Genomic DNA, 20273 nt, shown 5'->3' with positions numbered 1-20273 from the left:
CCCAGGGGTACTTGAGGCGGTCCCAGGGGGTCCCCAGTAAATGATAGATTAGGCACCAAATGGACCCTTATGGGTCTGTAACTCTGAGAGTGTACAAATGGAACCCCATTTGGTTCCATCTGTACACTCTCAGAGTTACATTAAAGAGTGTTAAATGAAAACAGTCACAGTTACCACCGGCTCTTAAAGCGTGTTAAATTAAAACAGTCACAATTACCACCATCTCTTAAAGAGTGTTAAATTAAAACAGTCACGGTTACCACCGGCTCTTAAAGAGTGTTAGATTAAAACAGCCACAGTTACCACCGGCTCTTAAAGCGTGTTAAATTAAAACAGTCACAGTTACCACCGGCTCTTAAAGCGTGTTAAATTAAAACAGTCACAGTTACCACCGGCTCTTAAAGCGTATTAAATTAAAACAGTCACAGTTACCACCGGCTCTTAAAGCGTGTTAAATTAAAACAGTCACAGTTACCACCGGCTCTTAAAGAGTGTTAAATTAAAACAGTCACAGTTACCACCGGCTCTTAAAGAGTGTTAAATTAAAACAGTCACAGTTACCACCGGCTCTTAAAGTGTGTTAAATTAAAACAGTCACAGTTACCACCGGCTCTTAAAGCGTGTTAAATTAAAACAGTCACAGTTACCACCGGCTCTTACAGCGTGTTAAATTAAAACAGTCACAGTTACCACCGGCTCTTAAAGCGTGTTAAATGAAAACAGTCACAGTTACCACCGGCTCTTAAAGCGTGTTAAATTAAAACAATCACAGTTACCACCGGCTCTTAAGCAAGGGATAATGCATGGGGAGGTAGTCATTATTGAAATTTAAAGCCCGACAGGGCGATTAACCACCTCGGCGCCCGCTTATTACACGGCTACTTAATAAATACATAAATACATTTACCCAAAAGTAACAACAAAACGAAGTATTTCCTTGCTTACGGCAATGAAAGTATTCCATAAGTATTGGGCTGGGCGGACAAGTTCGCCTCGCAAAAACAAATGACGAAATGGAAAAAAACTCGCCCCAAAACACACTCGCCCCCCATTCTATTTACTGCCGATTTGCCTGTAATACCGCCGGATTTGCCCCGGGGCGACTGTGTTTTGGGGCGAGCGTTTTGGTATTCCCCCGTTGTTGTGCCACGATAAACAAGGAAGCGCAGTGGATCAAATAGAATGACTTCTCGGTTATTGCATCGTCTATTTCTCACTTCAAATGTTTTCAAAAACATTCTTGAGAGCAACGTTTAGTTGTAAATGACATTGTTTGTTTGTTTACATGGCTGTCATGTTGGATAAAGCATAAAACCAAGCAGCACAGGTTGACATGAGCAGGTGTTCTGAGTCTCTGATTACACAGCGGTCTGTTATAGAGCTCATCGGTCATTATCCAGAAATAATGACCGATGACTGACCAATCAGAATCGAGCATTCAACCAAGCCGTGTAATAAAGAGTGTTAAATTAAAACAGTCACAGTTACCACCGGCTCTTAAAGCGTGTTCAATTAAAACAGTCACAGTTACCACCGGCTCTTAAAGCGTGTTCAATTAAAACAGTCACAGTTACCACCGGCTCTTAAAGCGTGTTCAATTAAAACAGTCACAGTTACCACCGGCTCTTAAAGCGTGTTCAATTAAAACAGTCACAGTTACCACCGGCTCTTAAAGCGTGTTCAATTAAAACAGTCACAGTTACCACCGGCTCTTAAAGCGTGTTAAATTAAAACAGTCACAGTTACCACCGGCTCTTAAAGCGTGTTAAATTAAAACAGTCACATTTACCACCGGCGCTTAAAGACTGTTTAATTAAAATAGTCACAGTTACCACCGGCTCTTAAAGCGTGTTAAATTAAAACAGTCACAGTTACCACCGGCTCTTAAAGCGTGTTAAATTAAAACAGTCACAGTTACCACCGGCTCTTAAAGCGTGTTAAATTAAAACAGTCACAGTTACCACCAGCTCTTAAAGCGTGTTAAGTTAAAACAGTCACAGTTACCACCAGCTCTTAAAGAGTGTTAAATTAAAACAGTCACAGTTACCACCGGCTCTTAAAGCGTGTTAAATTAAAACAGTCACAGTTACCACCGGCTCTTAAAGAGTGTTAAATTAAAACAGTCACAGTTACCACCAGCTCTTAAAGCGTGTTAAATTAAAACAGTCACAGTTACCACCGGCTCTTAAAGCGTGTTAAATTAAAACATTCACAGTTACCACCGGCTCTTAAAGCGTGTTAAATTAAAACATTCACAGTTACCACCGGCTCTTAAAGCGTGTTAAATTAAAACATTCACAGTTACCACCGGCTCTTAAAGAGTGTTAAATTAAAACAGTCACAGTTACCACCGGCTCCTAAAGCGTGTTAAATGAAAACAGTCACAGTTACCACCGGCTCTTAAAGAGTGTTAAATTAAAACAGTCACAGTTACCACCAGCTCTTAAAGCGTGTTAAATTAAACAGTCACAGTTACCACCGGCTCTTAAAGAGTGTTAAATTAAAACAGTCACAGTTACCACCGGCTCTTAAAGCGTGTTAAATTAAAACAGTCACAGTTACCACCGGCTCTTAAAGAGTGTTAAATTAAAACAGTCACAGTTACCACCGGCTCTTAAAGCGTGTTAAATGAAAACAGTCACAGTTACCACCGGCTCTTAAAGTGTGTTAAATGAAAACAGTCACAGTTACCACCGGCTCTTAAAGAGTGTTAAATTAAAACAGTCACAGTTACCACCGGCTCTTAAAGCGTGTTAAATTAAAACAGTCACAGTTACCACCAGCTCTTAAAGCGTGTTAAATTAAAACAGTCACAGTTACCACCAGCTCTTAAAGCGTGTTAAGTTAAAACAGTCACAGTTACCACCAGCTCTTAAAGAGTGTTAAATTAAAACAGTCACAGTTACCACCGGCTCTTAAAGCGTGTTAAATTAAAACAGTCACAGTTACCACCGGCTCTTAAAGAGTGTTAAATTAAAACAGTCACAGTTACCACCGGCTCTTAAAGCGTGTTAAATGAAAACAGTCACAGTTACCACCGGCTCTTAAAGCGTGTTAAATTAAAACAGTCACAGTTACCACCGGCTCTTAAAGCGTGTTAAATTAAAACAGTCACAGTTACCACCGGCTCTTAAAGCGTGTTAAATTAAAACATTCACAGTTACCACCGGCTCTTAAAGCGTGTTAAATTAAAACATTCACAGTTACCACCGGCTCTTAAAGCGTGTTAAATTAAAACATTCACAGTTACCACCGGCTCTTAAAGAGTGTTAAATTAAAACAGTCACAGTTACCACCGGCTCCTAAAGCGTGTTAAATGAAAACAGTCACAGTTACCACCGGCTCTTAAAGAGTGTTAAATTAAAACAGTCACAGTTACCACCAGCTCTTAAAGCGTGTTAAATTAAACAGTCACAGTTACCACCGGCTCTTAAAGAGTGTTAAATTAAAACAGTCACAGTTACCACCGGCTCTTAAAGCGTGTTAAATTAAAACAGTCACAGTTACCACCGGCTCTTAAAGTGTGTTAAATGAAAACAGTCACAGTTACCACCGGCTCTTAAAGTGTGTTAAATGAAAACAGTCACAGTTACCACCGGCTCTTAAAGTGTGTTAAATTAAAACAGTCACAGTTACCACCGGCTCTTAAAGCGTGTTAAATTAAAACAGTCACAGTTACCACCGGCTCTTAAAGCGTGTTAAATTAAAACAGTCACAGTTACCACCGGCTCTTAAAGTGTGTTAAATGAAAACAGTCACAGTTACCACCATCTCTTAAAGCGTGTTAAATTAAAACAGTCACAGTTACCACCGGCTCTTAACATTGATTTTACGATATGAATTGGGGTCCCAGAGATATAAATGCCGTTAAATGGCATGTCAAACTGGGGGTCCTTGAAATTAAAATGGTTGAAAATCACTGCTGAGCTGTAAAAAATATTCTCTTGTGGGGAGTCCCTGGCTTGAGAACCACTGCTCTATGGAGAATAACATATGGAGAATAACATCTTAGAATCGTCTCATATAAGAATTGTGGTCCAAAAATAAACAAACTGTCTCGGCGTCATTGTCAGGGAGGAAGTTTATGATAGTCAGTCACTTATATTTCATACAGTCTGTTTCTGGAGGAAATGTAACTAATTTGGTGGAAGTAACATTAGCGTTTTCTCACCGTCAGTTGATGCTTCATATCCATAAGAGTCAAACCGCCGCAGGGTCACTTGTTTATTTTTGGAACACAGTTCTTATTTGACGTGATATTAAACACGTCTATGGCGATTCAGAACGGGGGTGGGAAACCGCGAACCAGGTAGACAAACCTAGGATATGTAAATGACGTCAGACTTCAGGGCTCTATAAATAGTCAAATAGCCACCTTGTCATCTTCAACTTATTATGACTTTATTACAATGCCCCTACAGCCCAAAACATCAATGTTCAAACTCACCAGGTCCATAACTAAAGTTTAACACATTTGCAACTGTATGGTACAGTATATACCCATAACTACCTGTTCCTCCACTTTGCCACAACATCCTGCCTGAGCCTCAGCAGCCTTGTATACAGAAGGGAATTAAGAGCGCCGAACACAGAATGGTCTCTTGTGGAGGGGTCTTCAACGTTTTCAGGCCAAGGACCCCTTGGCTGAGAGCGAGATAAAGCAGGGACCCCCATTACATATTGTATACAATATTTATTTTTTCATAGATTTCATAGGCAGCTTCATAGACTTGTTTCACAGCACTATCATGTTGGATTCATGTTAATGTGTATTTACAGACATTTAACCATGCTCTAAAAACAATACTTAGTAAACCTGACCTTTCACTCTGTACTTAGCCTGCTCTTTTTCCCCCCTATACTAAAGCACTTTGCCGAAAATAGCAGATCTTGTAGATCTGCTATTTTCGGCTAAAGTTCTCCTCAGAATAGGGATGCTTGGTTGAAGTGGTTAATGTGAACATCACACAGGGATTTGGCTGACCCCCTGTAGTAACTCTGAGGACCCCCTAGGGGTCCCGGACCCCCTGTTGAAGACCTCTGCTCTAGTGGAGAAAAACAAGACATTTAGGATAAATAAGCATGACAGTCACATGAACCTAAGCGGGGCGGGCCGTCACACAGGACACACTGGGCTTTAGTCTGTGATCCGGCTGCAGCGGAGAAGGAAAAACATCTCAGCTCAGCAAGGGGGAAACGCTAGTTTAACACACTGGATGTTATTAACTCATTCAGTGCCACTGGACGTCTAAAACGTCCAATGAATTTTTTTTTTTTTTTTTAAAGTGTTCAGAACCCAAGATATGATGATTTGAAGATTTGCTGCTCCATTCACTCTTTGTTTAACTTCTTACTGTAAAAGGCTGTATCTCGGCTCCTAAGCCCTTTTTTTGTACAATGAATTTTGGCTGTGGCACCCTGAGCCAAAATTCCATAAATAAGCTGGGGACTGAATGAGTTAATGGTGCTGATTAAGTAAATAAGTAAGTAAAGGAAGAGATAATAACGATTACAGCTACTGTGGTAATGGGCTGATGATAACATCCAAAGTGGGTGTTAAAGGACTATAGGTGCTTGGAGGACGAGAGAAGTTATAGCTGGTTGAAACTATCAATGGATCCACTTTGTGGCTTGTTCCCTAGTTAAACCAATAAGGTGTGGGCTTGTCCTGACTCTTACACAGGGGTGCACATAACTTTTTAGGTCTAGTACTCAGAAGAGCACCTGGAGATGTGACTGCGCGAGAAAAAAAGGACGCTCTGCTTCCAAATTCCGCCGATTTTAGCCGTTTTTTTTTCTCACGCCGTTAGGTGAACCCCCAAGGCTGGTGCCCTGTGCTGCGCTGCTTTTATCCGCCAGATTGGGACGTTCACGGCATATTTTTGCACCATTACGGTGCGTTCATCATCGGTGACGAGTGCCTCTAACAGCCGCTGCTCGCTGCGTGCACGCAGCGAGGCAATGCGATGCGAGGCGATGCAAGGCAACACTCATATAATCACGTGCAGCATGCGTCCCCTCGCCCTGCGCCTAATGGCTGTACATGGGGCCGACACGTGCTTTAGCGTGATTGTGTGAGTGTGGCTTCAGAAAGTAAATTCCTAGCCTCGATCTCCAGGCTTTTATTTTTTATTTTTGCTAAAAAATAAAAGCTTGGAAATTCCTGTCCCAGCTGTTGGTACGCAAAAGCGCCTCGCGTCGTCTGATGTGCCACGCATTATTTATTTTGGGTGCGCATGCACACCGGCACACCAGTTATGTGCAGCCCTGCTCTTACAGTATGTTATGTAGTCAAATCACACAGGTGGACAAACGTCCATTGTTTGTCCATTGTATTAAGTCTTAAAAGTCCTTACATTTGTATCTTTTTAATTTGTATTGTTTAATCAGACATTGATAAGGTGATGATCGATATGTTTTGTATTATTTAATCAGACATTGATAAGGTTGTATTGTGTGTTTTATCAGATATAGATAAGGTGATGATCAACCTGAAGACAGAGGAGTTCGTGTTGGACGGCCCACCTCTCCAGTCTCTCCAGCAGCTCATCCAATGGGTGGGAGACTTTGTCCTCTACCTGCTGGCCAACCTGCCCAACCAGGTCAGTCCTCTCTCTGTCTGCTAGCCAATCACATCTGCCCTTTCTCTGTCTGTCTGCCAACCAATCAGGTCAGCCCTTAGCAGCTGTGTGTGTGTGTGTGTGTGTGTGTGTGTGTGTGTGTGTGTGTGTGTGTGTGTGTGTGTGTGTGTGTGTGTGTGTGTGTGTGCAGGGTTCCATAGTGCGTCCAGGCTTCGGGTTCCTGCGTGACGGCTCTTCACTGGGCATGCTCAGAGAGATGATGGTGATGATCAGGATCTGGGGTCTGCTGAAGCCTGGATGTCTGCCTATCTACACCGCTACGTCTGACAGTCAGGACAGCATGAGTCTGCTGTTCAGACTGCTGACCAAGCTGTGGCTCTGCTGTAAGTATATCTAGAGATACTCTATGTATGTATGTACACACACACACACACACACACACACACACACACACACACACACACACACACACACACACACACACACATATTAGAGATGTATATCTCTGTATATCCATGGTAACAACGGTTAACAACAAGCCCTCCGTCACTTTCTCACACCGCAACTTTTCATAAGAGTAAAGGTCTTGACGGGGAGCGGTGGACGCGGGCGTTACCGCTCGGATCTGCGGGGATCGCGCCGCGATCATTGTTGTTTTGTCCTCCTCTTGCCGCCCGCGCGCGCGTTCACAAACGAGGACGAGAGCGAGAATTTCACGGGATCGCGCCCGCTCGCCTCACCGCCCCTCAACTTCTCTGCGCGTCTCAAATAATCGCCCACCTCTCATTGTAAATGAATTACATAGGCACATCGGCCAAACTTTTATTCCTCCCTTCTTTTTTTGTTTTGTTTTAAATCCTCAGTTAAGTTTCTCTCACTTTATCTGCCTTTAGTCCAAGACGATAAACTATCTTTGCTTTAGTCCACTGTGTTGCTGTTTTGAAGAGAAGGACAAAAGCCCATGTACTCTGTTGTGTAAACCTTGTACTCTTTAGTTCACATATAATAAGAGACGGAGAGCGTGTGTTTACGTTGACTGTTTACTAGAAGGTTAGGCAGGAAGTACCGTCAGTGTGCAACATACAAACATGTCCGTGTAGCAACACGAGCCAATACCTTACAGGACATCTTCCCCTTTTAGTAAGAAACATCTCCCAGTCCCTTAATAACAAAACATCATTTTTCTTCAAGTATTACACCACAACAGGCATCCAGTATTTGCATAACATTTTCAAACAATAAATCTCAACCAAACTCTTGTCTTGCATTTCTTACTGAAATTATGAACACATGCAAATCACATCATCTTTCTTTTCTCTTTTTTTTCTTCTTTTTTTTTTTTTTTTTTTTTTTTGAACAGTCATTCACCCCCCCCCCAGTCTCTCACATATCCAGTCTAACTGGAGGACGTGACACTCTGCCAGAGGAGGTCACATAGGGCACTTTGGTGTTATCAGAATGTCTGTCATTTCTAATGTCACTGGCACTTTGAGCTGGTTGTTGGTATGTGTGTGTCTCTGAGTTACCTTGTTCCACGGTTGGCTCAGGTACCTCAGGTGTTGTTGTCTGTGGAGCAGGTTGCTGAAGAGTGCGCAGGTGAGCACGATTTCTCCTCAACTGTCCTTCGTCCGTCTGTACGATGTATGACCTGGGCGTTGTCGCCTGCTGTATGACAGTCCCTCCTCTGTTTTCTTTGGGGAGCCACACATTTTGGCCACACTGCAGCGTAGGTAAGGGACGGGCTCCGTGACGCAGATTGTAGCGACGTTGTTGATCCTCTTTTGCCTGCATCTCCGACTTCCTGAAGTCTCTGATGTTTGGCCAGCGAGGGAGTAGAGTCTTTGGGAGTTGTGGTATGTTGGAGCGAATCTGTCTCCCCATGAGGAGTTGTGCAGGGGAATAACCGCTCTCCAGGGGCGTGGCGCGGTACGCCAACAGCGCCTTTGCCTTGTCGCCTCCTCCTTTCCACAGTCCTTTCACTGTAGCCACGGCCCGCTCAGCCTCTCCGTTTGCCTGCGGATACCGTGGACTGCTGGTCACATGGGTGAAACCATACTCAATAGCAAAGTTCTGGAAGGGTAACCCACTGTATTGGGGCCCATTGTCCGAAACCAGGGTCTGTGGGGTCCCGTTACGGCTGAATACGTCCTTCAGTGCAGCCACGACTGTCTCAGCTGAAGCTACTTTAAGATGGGCAACCTCTATGTAGCGTGAGAAAAAGTCCACAATCACAATATAAGTCTTTTTCTCCCAGAAGAACAAGTCTGTAGCGACCCGCTGCCAGGGCCTTTCTTGCACTGGTGTCGGGACCAAGGGCTCTCTGCGTTCTGCCCTGTGTTGTGAACATGTGTCACACTTTTCCACCAGCTGGTTGATGTGTACCGACAGTCCGGGCCACCAGACTGACTGGCGTGCTCTTGCTCTGCACTTGACAACTCCTTGATGTCCAGCGTGCAGGTCATTAAGCACCTCCTGTCTGCTGCATTGGGGAATCACGATCCTTTGACCACGCAACAGTAGTTCCCCAGCCAGTGTGAGGTTCTCTCTTTCTGGCCAGTATGCCCCCAACTCCGGTGGGAGGTCATGCTTCTCAGGCCAACCTGTCTTGCAGTATCTGATGAGCTTCGCACAGACAGGGTCAACACTCTGTTTCTCCTGTATGCTCCTCAGCCTAGCTTCTGTGGCTGGGAGGCTTTGTACAACTGCATCCACGAACACTTTGACTTCTGTTTCCCTGTCCATTTCTTCTTGTGTGAATGTGTGACTGACAGGAGCTCTCGACAATGTGTCTGCTGTGATCAAGCGCTTACCGGGCACATGTACAATATCGTATGTGAATCTCATCAGTCTCAGCCGAAACCTCAGAACTCTGGGTGGGAGCTCATCTAGTGCTTTGTTACTCAGCAATGGCACTAGTGGCTTATGATCAGTTTCTAGCCTGAATCTGACCCCCAGAAGGTAGGATGACAACCGCTCACATGCCCATGTGGCTGCCAACGCCTCCTTCTCTATTTGGGCATAATTCTTCTCTGGGCTTGACAGGCTCCTAGAGATGAACACGACCGGCTTCCATATTCCATCTGTCTGTTGCTGCGTCAGAACGCCTCCGATACCGTAGGACGAGGCATCAGCCGATACGCACGTCTCTGCTGTAGGTGAGTACGGGGCTAACACCCGCGGGGAAATTAACTCTGCTTTCAGTCTCTGAAAAGCTTCTTTTTGTGGGGCTTCCCAGACCCATTCATTCTTCCCGCACAACAGGTCTTTGATTGGGCGAGTGTACGAGGCCAGATGAGGTAAGAACTTGCCTATATATTGGGCCATCCCCATCAGTCTTTTCACTCCTTCGACGTCGGTAGGCTCAGGCATTTCCAAGATTGCTCTGACCTTGGCTGGATCCGGGGCCACTCCGTCTGCTGTGATGCGGTGACCCAGGAACATTATGTTGTTTTTTGCAAACTCACATTTTTCACTGTTCAGTGTCAGGCCTTCTGCCTGCAGTGTCCTTAGGACCCTGTGCAATCTCTCATTATGCTCCTGTATGTCCTTTCCATACACCAGTATGTCGTCAGCATGACACTGGACACCTGTACAGCCTTCTAACATCTGTGACATACGGCGTTGAAAATGCTCTGGGGCCGATGAAATCCCAAACGGGAGGCGATTGAATGCATACCGCCCGAACGGGGTGATGAAGGTTGTGAGTAGCTTGCTTTCCTCTGACAGCGGGATTTGCCAGAAGCCAGCAGTAGCATCCAACTTTGTGAATATCTTCGCCCCTTCAAGCATGGCAAGTGTCTCATCCACAGCTGGGAGGATGAGTCTCTCTCTTCTGACATATTTGTTCAAAGGTGTCATATCTACACACAGCCGTATTTTCCCTTTTGGCTTGGGAACCACGACTATGCCTGCGCACCATGGTGTGGGTCGTGTCACTTTAGAAATCACCTCCATCTTCTCCATGCGCTCCAGTTCTGCTCTCACTGTCTCTCGCAGGGGCAAGGGCACACGACGTGGAGTTGACAGGGCGTATGGGACAGCATCGGGCTCTAACTCAATTTTGTAGGGCTCGTTTAGCTTCCCTAAGCCTGAGAATACTTTGGGGTATTGAACCTTGACATCCTCTTGCTGGGCTGCAACTGTGTGTAGCCGCTTTATGAGTCCAAGCGCCTCTATTGCAGGAAGGCCTAGGAGGGGCCTGGTTAGTTCTTCAACAACATAGATTATTTGTGCTGTTGTTCTCTTAATGGTCAGCTCACCACCGAAGCAGCCTTTTGTATTTAACTTGTATTTTCCTGGTCCATACAGTACTTTATGTGGTGGCTGTAGACTTCCATGTTTTTCAACTGAGTGCATGCTGCTAGGCACCGCTGTGACCTGGGCACCTGTATCCAGCTTGAATATGGCCTCCTGTCCATTCAGCTCTAACAGTTCCAGCCATTCATCTTCAGGTTCCTCTAGGTTCACTACGTTCAGGAACGCAAAGTCCTCCTCTTCATCTTGAGAAGTCTCTGTGTGCGCCAGTTGTGATGTCATGGACCCCTTTTCCTGTTCTGCATGTCTTTGCAAAGTGTCCTTTTTTATGACACACTCTACACTCAGCTTCACGGGCAGGGCATTCCTTCCACATATGTTTTTTAACATTTCCACATCTGCCACATCCAGGAGACTGTGTGTCATTTTTGTATTGTTGTGCTTTCTGCCATTTATTTTTTTGTATGGCCTCCACATGTGCAGCTGCCTGCTGCTCAGTGCCTCTTAAGACGGGCTGTTGTTTCTTTATTGCTGCACTCTGTTTCACTTTAGTCATTGCCTTTTCCAAAGTTAAATCTGCATCCATTTGCAGGTTTTCTGATAGCTTGGCATCTCTTATACCTACTACAATTCTGTCCCTTATCAAGTCTTCTCTTAGGGTTCCAAACTGACAATGTTCAGCAAGTGTGTGTACAGCAGTGATAAAGGATTCAACATTCTCACCCGGTTCTTGGTTCCGTCTGTTGAAACATGCTCTTTCAAATATGACGTTCCTCTTGCTGACACAATGTGCGTTGAAAGCCTCCGTGACGTCCTTGTATTTCTTTTTCTGTTCCTCTGTGAGCGGCAAAACACTTAATATGTCTTCGGCGTCGTCTCCCGCCGCATACATGAAGGCATTTACTTGGAATTCTTCTGACTGTTTATCCAAACCCGACGCTATTCTATAGCGTTCAAATCGCTTCATCCATCTCGGCCAGTCATTAATGTTATTGAAGTCGAACCTGCCTGGCGGAGCCAGCTGTGGCAGCGACGGCAGCGGGGCTTCGTCTCCCATTCTGTCGTCTTTCTTGTCGTCTCTTTTTTTTTCTTTTTTTTTTTCTTTAAGTTCGTCTTTTTACTAAGTTATCCGAGCTTCTGACACCATGTTGTGTAAACCTTGTACTCTTTAGTTCACATATAATAAGAGACGGAGAGCGTGTGTTTACGTTGACTGTTTACTAGAAGGTTAGGCAGGAAGTACCGTCAGTGTGCAACATACAAACATGTCCGTGTAGCAACACGAGCCAATACCTTACAGGACATACTCTACTGTAGTAGGCGGCTAATTTGTGCCTGATGGAAAAGGATGTAATATTAAAATACTACAAACACACGCACACTGAGATTTGTAGCTTTTTAAAAGCTATAATAGGCCCATAGACAGATGTCATTAATTTAATTCCCGCATTATTTCACCCGCGGTTTATCCAACATGAAATAATAATTATGTTTGATTGACCCGAATCCGCGGCAACTGCGGATAAAACAGTGATCTGCGCATCTCTAATACACACACAGGGGTTGACACTAACTCCTGTGGCAGGTAAATAAAACCTGTGGGCAGGTGGAGTTTGCTTTCGGGTTGCCCGACCGGGCAAGTGCATGTTTGAGTTGCAGTGGAAACGCAACGAGTTCACCATGAACACAACACAACGAGTTACCTGTCTAAACACCAGAACGTGACCAGAGTGCTCTGTCCCCTCTGTCTCCTTCCCTCCCACACACACACACACACACACACACACACACACACACACACACACACACACACAGAGACGTGCAGAGAGATTTGGAGAGGCAGGGGCTGGAATTTCAAAAGGGCACATGCACGGACACATGCACGCGCGCGTCCCCCCTGCGCGCACGCTTAAATTTTGCGGATATTCGTCGGATTCGGGTACTTTTTTACCCGTTTTTTGTTACTTTATTTCGGTTTTAGGGTTAGGTTATAGATATATAAAAAAAAAAATTTAAAACAACTTTTTTTAATAATTTTTTTATTGCTGGCTTTGGATAAAACATTGGTGGCTATAGCCACCGCCTAACGACGCCACTTATTCTTCTGTATAATGAGTACTTTTACTTAAGTAAAGAAATTGAGTACTTTTCCCACCACTGCTGCTGACACCGAGAGAGAGAGAGAGAGAGAGAGAGAGAGAGATATAGGCTCGTGCTTGACAAGTAATTTAACAGCTATATATTTTTTTGGTCCATACATACCTAATCTGTCTCAAACAATTGGTCCGTGTTCTGCGTGCATTCACTGCGTTCAGTTGTGGCCTCAGTTAGGTTTCGATTGTGTATAATATACTTCGTTTGCCGGGCGGTATCGCGCACCCAAAAAATAGCCGATCCACAAGCTCACAATGCCTGGCGTTGCGACGCGTTGTGAGCTTGTAAATCAACTATAATTATGCGCGAGCACTGCATGGCACGGGTCTCAATTAAGTAAGCTTTACTGCAGGTGCGCGCAGGGGTTTCTACAGTTTACAGTCAGAGGAGACAAGGGCACTTTTTACCGACAGACAAAAGGGCAGGGGCTCAAGCCCCCTTTGATGTCTATGTGTGCACGTGCATGCACACACACACACACACACACACACATCGTGCAGTGGCTCTTGGCTCCGGAGAAACTACAAGCTCACAAAGTGTTGTTTCAATTTCAGCACATTCTCATTCAAGCCCTTTTTCCCAGTAGAAAAAACGTTGCGACTATTTAACTCTATTACGGGCGGGCGTGTGCGTGAGACGAGCACGGCTGCATGCACCCACACCCGCGATATAAAACAAAAACACCCTCCCTACGTCCATAACCGACATGTGAAAATACAAAAATGCAGCAAGCAGCTTGCAAAGCCTTCTTTATGTCAGTATCAGTTCTAAACAGCAGTGTCACTGCCAGGCCAGTACCTCTGTATGTTTATTGAGCGGTCAAAGCTTAGAACGTGTCGAGTCATACGAACATAAACCCAAGACTTCCGGTCGGTGGACTTCAAAATAAGAGTTCTTTGTCAAGTTATGGGAAAGTAAGTGTCTTCAGGTCTGTGGAATGTAAAATAAGAGCACTGTTGGCCTATAATGTGATGTTGTCACTGTTGCTACACTTAAAAATGTAAAATAACAAGTGTGAACTGTGAACCCATAGTCATATTCATAGCTATTTAGATATTTGGCATAAATATTGAGTGTGTGTGTGTGTGCGTGTGCGTGTTCGTGCGTGCGTGCGTGCGTGCGTGTCTGTGTGTGTGTGTGTGTGTGTGTGTGTGTGTGTGTGTGTGTGTGTGTGTGTGTGTGTGTGTGTGTGCAGCTCGTGACGAAGGCCATCCTCAGGAGCCAGATGAGTCGTTGATAGATGAGTGCTGTCTGCTGCCCAGTCAGCTGCTGGTCCCCAGTCTGGACTGGTTACCGGTGAATGACGGAGTGATCGTGAAGCTGCAGGGGAAACACCCTCTGAGGCTGCAGTTTGGAAAGCCCTACTCCCTGCCCGGTGGTACCACCAACAACCAGCAGGTGGAGGTGTTCTCCAGGTAACACACGTCACTTCCTCCTTCACTGTGTTGTAACACCCATAGACATGTAAAGGTAGGCCAACAGCGTTTTACTATAGATTCAGAGTAGAGGGGGGCGGGGCCAAGAGGACAGTTCTCCGTGGTGGAAAATAATGGTCGGTGCTGGCATTGCCTGGGGGGGGGGGGGTACATAACTCGGATGGGGCTGAGTAGGCTCCAGCGAACTTGAGCCACGAGAAGCACCACCAAGCGCACTAAAGCGAGTTTCCGTGCTGAACGTTGCGAAGAACGTTGCGAGACTGTGCCCCTCCCTCGCGGTCCAAAACTATACTCTACCGCTATAAAAAAGTAGTCCGCGGTTATTTGAAAAAAGTGATGTCTTAAGCGGGAGTCGAACGCTGTGTAAGACGCTGTGCGCTAAAGGTAGACCCCTCCTCCGACTCTAGGGCGTCTGTATCGCGGCCGCCATATTGGAGGGGGCACGCCTCCTGACTACTGGCCAATCACAGCGAGTCATTTCCAAGACTTGTCAGAATCTAGTTGTATAAAAATACAACGGGATATTTTTATACAACTAGATTCTGACAAGTCCCAGAAAAGACGCGCTGTGATTGGCTCTCAGTTTGCCAGATTAGCGAGATAAACTTTGCTGATTGGCCAACCCAACCCATTGGCTTTGTGAATTGGCCGAGCTTCGAGTGCTTTTTGTGCCGCTGCAGCAATATAAGACTCCCGCCACAGCAGACCTGCATTCACTTACAGAACAGTGATATGACTCTCGCTGATCCACGGCGGAGCTCCTCAGCGACATGTTGCGTTGGACAGCTCATCTGAAAGGAGGGCCGAAGACCTCGTTCCACGCTGCGGTGGCAGTGGGACACAAGGTCTTCTCGTTCGGAGGCCTGCGCTACAGAGAGAACCACACGGACGACCTGGGACACATCGACGTGCACGTCTTCAACACCGTGTCTCTGCGCTGGACCACGCTGCCCCCGGTGGTGACGCCCGGGAGCGCGGACTGTCCCCCGGAGGTCCCCTCCATGCGGGTGGGCCACACCGCCGTGCTGATAGAAGACGTCATCTACATCTGGGGAGGGATCATGAACTTTGAAATCGAAGAGGCCGACAACGGGATCACGATCAGGGGGGAGAAATGCATCGTGCTTTACGCGTTCCACGTCGACACGCACCGCTGGTTCAGGCCACACATCTCCGGGACGGTTCCCGAGGCGAGGTGCATCCACTCGGCCTGCGTATTGGGGAAGATCATGTACATCTACGGCGGTTATGAGCTGACCAAGCGCACTAACGACATCTACAAGCTGGACACAGTCGCGATGGTCTGGTCTTTAATCAACACCAGAGGAACCCCTCCCGACGAGACGCCCGTTTCGTCGTGTCACTCCGCCACCATCATCGGGACAAAGATGTTCGTGTTCGGGGGCCGAGGGGACCAGGACGAGATCATCTACAACATCATCAGAGTGTTCGACACGGAGACCAAATGCTGGCTGAACACGCCCTCTGCACAGCTTCTCCCAGAAGGACGCAGAGGTCACTCAGCCTTTGCCTACAACAGAGAGCTGTACATATTCGGCGGCTACAACCCCAACCTGGACCGGAGCTTCAACGACCTGTGGAAGTTCAACCCCAAGACCTTTTCCTGGAGGAAGGTTGAACCCAAGGGCAAAGGCCCCTGCAGCATGTCCAGGATGTGCTGTTGCATGGTGGGAGATCACATGATCCTCTTCGGAGAGCACAGGCACACGCCCGACGACCTCTACATCCTGGACCTGAGTCCTAGTCTGAAGACGTTGTGTAAGCTAGCGGTCGTTCAGTACGGCGTGGAGCAGGCGGGGCTTCCACGCGACCTCCGGTGGGAACTGGCAGCCATGGCTACGGAGCCGACGGCAGCAGAAGACCTGGTTGCCATGGCTACAGAGCCGACATCAACAGAAGACCACAACAGGAAACAAGTCTCTCTGCTGCGTAAAGGAGATGGCCGCCCTTAGAAAGACTTCCCTTCATTCAGAAGGGAAAGAAGAAAGCGGGAACACAGGAATGTGCTCAGTGAACCAAACAGCATCGTATAGGAGAATACAGAACTCTACAGCTGAAGTGCATCAGGACAATACATGCATGGCTGAAGATCTGTAAGAATATAAACGTCTGCACCAGTTGATCTCCCTCAGGAATGAATGTATAAACAAAAAGAGATGATTTGGGTCGAGGAACTAACAGTTTTTGAAGATGTCTTCAGGAAACTGAAGATGTTGAACTGGAGAAGAAAATGACTGCAAAGGTGGAGACCTTTGTGTTTTTTTTCCTTCTTTTTTTCTGAGCAGAATGTCACTCCAGAGCTATCAGTCTAATGGGGAAGATCGACCGTTGTGTGCCTCATTGTACAGCCTCATGGCTACCTGCACAAAGGACACACCTCCACCAATGGGAGATGAACCTGTCATTGTCTCCGCCAGAGGTGGAGAGTATGTTTTCGTCTCCGTCCTTCCGTGTGTCTGCCAAGCTAACATTGGTCAAGCTTCACGTGACACGTGACAATATCGTGCTTTGATTGGCTAGCGAGAGACGCATGACGAAATAGAAACCTATAAATAGGTGTGTCACTTCAAAAAATCATTTATATTTTTTGAAGTGAGCTTCCATCAGCCAAGCTAACATTGGTCAAGTGACACGTGACAATATGTAATATAAATAGGTAAGACAGGATTAATCAGGAACAGTACTGGCGGCAGAGACCTGTGCTCTGAGAAGCACATTTTCTAGTTGACTCTGTTTCTCATTCACCTCACTATCTCCTCATGGAGGGAGTGGGAGGGGTTTTGCCACGAGTATGGACTTCTCATCGGGGTTGAGTAAAACGGTGACGCCCCGCAGTCACTATGTCACGCCTCAGGGCGGAACTTGGCGACACCCCTATTCACTGCGTCTCCACCCTAGACATATAAAGGTAGACGCCCCCTCCAACTCTGGGGCGTCTGTATCGTGGCCGCCATATTAGAGGAGGCACGCTTCCTGACTACTGGCCAATCAGAGCGCGTCTTTTCTGAGACTTGTCAGAATATAGTTGTATAAAAATACAACAGGATATTTTTATACAACTCTGACAAGTCCCGGAAAAGACGCAGGGTATTTAGGTTTCTATATCTATGTGTGTGTGTGATAATATAATAACAAGCAAACACACACACACACACACACACACCAATGATCATGGGACAGTACTGTAAGAAATAATGCAAGGACTCATATACATATATGTCTATACAGTGACAAAAACACTGTATAAGTTATTGTATTGTTAAAACACTATTATTAGGACTGTTGGCAGGTGTGCTATATGTGTAAAAGAAGCAGAAGACACATAGTGTATGTCACATACATATAGTACATGTAACATTTTGAGCAGCTGCTCAGGATGATTTATGTAGTTAGCTGTGTTATGTGTTTGGACCATGTCCTCATTGTCCAGCCACAGAGAAAAGTCTTTCTGGTTACTTTGGGTGTGAGCAATGTCTCTCCACAGAATCCTCTAATATGTCCATTGTCGTTGTTTTGCTCACACTGTATGAATGATCACTCATGTAGCAAAGGTCATTTATCATCATTATCCATCATTCAGTAAATAAAAAGTATGATTTTATAGTCTAGGTTTACATAGAAGTCAGTCAATTGTCTTTCACATATTTATATACAGTATATTTTATTTATTTATCCCATTAAATGTTTTCATAACAATTGGGTTTATGGGGGGGGGGGGTCGGGGGGCTAAGCCGTCCGTGACCCACCAGCCCAGGAGTGTCGGGGCGTGGCCAGCTGGAAGGGGGGCGTAGCTTGTCCAGGGGGGGTCACCATATTACTCAAAGCCAATGAGAACTCCATAGTTGCGGTTCAGCCATGATCACTTCCTCACCATAGTGTGTGTGTGTGTGTGTGTGTGTGTGTGTGTGTGTGTGTGTGTGTAGGAGTCCAGGATCTCAGAGGATGGACAACCTGAGGTGTCTCCATATGGGCGTCTGTCCAACAGAGGACAGCAAGTCATGTACCAGGTTAGTGTCTCTCTCTGTTTCTCTCTCTCTCTCTCTCTCTCTCTCTCTCTCTCTCTCTCTTCCTCTCTGTCTCTTTAGCCACATTCTAATACCTGAATCTCTCCTCACTCACTCACTCTATCCTCCGTCGGTCGTGTTCCAACATGAAGTGTTCACTTCAGCCTGTTTGTTGTCAACTGGCCGTGAGTGCTGAGTGACTGTTATGTTATTGTAGTTTTAGATGTATTCTTGGCTACACATTGTACAATTAAATTGAAACTTGAAACACATACTGTAGGGCTGAATTATGTTCAAACTGCATGAATGTGGTAGACATGACAGACTACCTTTACAATAAGGTACTTGCTTTCACAACCATTTTCAGTTACAAAATGTTGTAACTGAAAATTGTTCAGATAAAACATTAAAAACATGTTACAGCTGTACTGTTACCACTCTGGTGTATTCTGAGGTTACAATAAAACTATTACTTTCATAAAACAATCCACGTCAATGCCGTATCAACTTCTAAATGAGCCTACAGTATACATTTATACAGTATTTTATCTTATCTGATATTCAGCACTCCATAGGTCACTGATAACACATTGCATTATGTTGTATTGTACTATAAATATGGACTCAAGGCAGACTGTTTCACTGTTACATTATAAACATAAAACATGTGATATGGATGGAGGAGTGTAAGTATAATACTCAAATGGTAAATATGAATTACTATTAATTGGAGTCGAGTTAAAACATTTTTTTCTCAAAACCATTAACATATGGCAGCCTTTTAGAATGTACTTTTTGGGGGGGTGGGGGGGGGTCATTTCGTTTTTTCTTTGAGGACTCAAAGGGCCGGGTCTGGCCCCCGGGCCGTATGTTGTCCATGTGTGGTGTTTGGCTTTTGTCTCTGTCGATTCTCTGTCTCTGTCTCTGTCCATCTCTCTCTCCGTCTCTTTCTCTGCCTCTCTCCAAATTCATCATAACATGAGTGTAACAATAAGTGTGTGTGCCTGTGTGTGTGTGTGTGTGTGTGTGTGTGTGTGTGTGTGTGTGTGTGTGTGTGTGTGTGTGTGTGTGTGTGTGTGTGTGTGTGTGTGTGTGTGTGTGTGTGTGTGTGTGTGTGTGTGTGTGTGTGTGTGTGTGTGTGTGTGTGTGTAGGTGTGGGTGTGTGACCATGCTCAGATCTCCTAATAAAGGTAACGCTATGAAGCAGTGGGAACAACGATGGATCAAAAACTGTCTGTGTGGAGGACTGTGGAGGAGGATCCCCCCCTCCCTCACCTAGAGGTCACAGAGGTTGTCAGCCCCTCATTCTTACAGAATTCTTACATAACGGCTGATCTACAGCAGACTTTTCATAGTGAGTGCATGTGTGGTGCTTACAGCGTGTTTGTTTAGATCCAATTCATATCAATGATAGCGGCTACACCAGGCACACGGATACGCCAGTCCCCCATACTCACTCTTTAAAATAGGACTGGATCTAAAAGTGTGTGTGTGTGTATATGCGCGCGTGTGTGTTTGTGCTAAAATCCTCTGGTGTAGATCGCCGTCAGACACAACCTAACCCCCCCCCCCCCCCCCCCCCCCACGCACACACAATCTTCATCTCAAAGGAGTAGTTCAGCCAAATAATGACTAATTTTCTACTCATTTAACTACAGCTTGTAGATCTTCAAGTTATGTTATGTTATGTTCCTGGGCAGCGTTTTGTACACCCACCAAACAGACATGTCCACCCCCCCCCCTCCCCCCCAGTTCACATAATACCTTTTACTTTTTTATGTTGTTTTGTATTAAAATGAACGTCAACACAAGGACACAGAGTT

At 45.6% G+C, this 20273-nt stretch overlaps 3 protein-coding genes across 5 annotated transcripts in view; 2 read left to right on the top strand and 1 right to left on the bottom strand.

Moving 5' to 3' along the window:
- med16 (mediator complex subunit 16) overlaps window positions 1-20140 on the top strand; it is a 43323-nt gene extending 23183 nt beyond the window's left edge. Inside the window, exons 13-17 of the mRNA XM_084066374.1 lie at window positions 6469-6602; window positions 6772-6964; window positions 14185-14404; window positions 18370-18453; window positions 19603-20140. Coding sequence (XP_083922500.1) covers window positions 6469-6602; window positions 6772-6964; window positions 14185-14404; window positions 18370-18453; window positions 19603-19729 — 758 coding nt within the window. The 3' untranslated portion in view covers window positions 19730-20140. The remainder of the gene's footprint in view (window positions 1-6468; window positions 6603-6771; window positions 6965-14184; window positions 14405-18369; window positions 18454-19602) is intronic.
- Window positions 1-20273, bottom strand: part of tmem259 (transmembrane protein 259) — a 298209-nt gene that overhangs the window by 54788 nt on the left and 223148 nt on the right. The gene's annotated exons all lie outside the window — the stretch shown is intronic.
- On the top strand, window positions 15183-16398 carry LOC311052471 (kelch domain-containing protein 3-like; the record flags this gene model as incomplete). Its single annotated transcript, XM_084067431.1, has 1 exon — window positions 15183-16398. The coding sequence occupies exon 1, from the start codon at window positions 15196-15198 to the stop codon at window positions 16396-16398; it is 1203 nt and encodes a 400-aa protein (XP_083923557.1). The 5' UTR covers window positions 15183-15195.

This window comes from Gymnoscopelus microlampas, assembly GCF_963454915.1.
Source record: "Gymnoscopelus microlampas genome assembly, chromosome: 9".
In the NCBI taxonomy this organism is placed as follows: domain Eukaryota; kingdom Metazoa; phylum Chordata; class Actinopteri; order Myctophiformes; family Myctophidae; genus Gymnoscopelus; species Gymnoscopelus microlampas.
The sequence above is the reverse complement of the archived record's forward strand: the minus strand, read 5'-3'. Positions and strand labels throughout refer to the sequence as shown.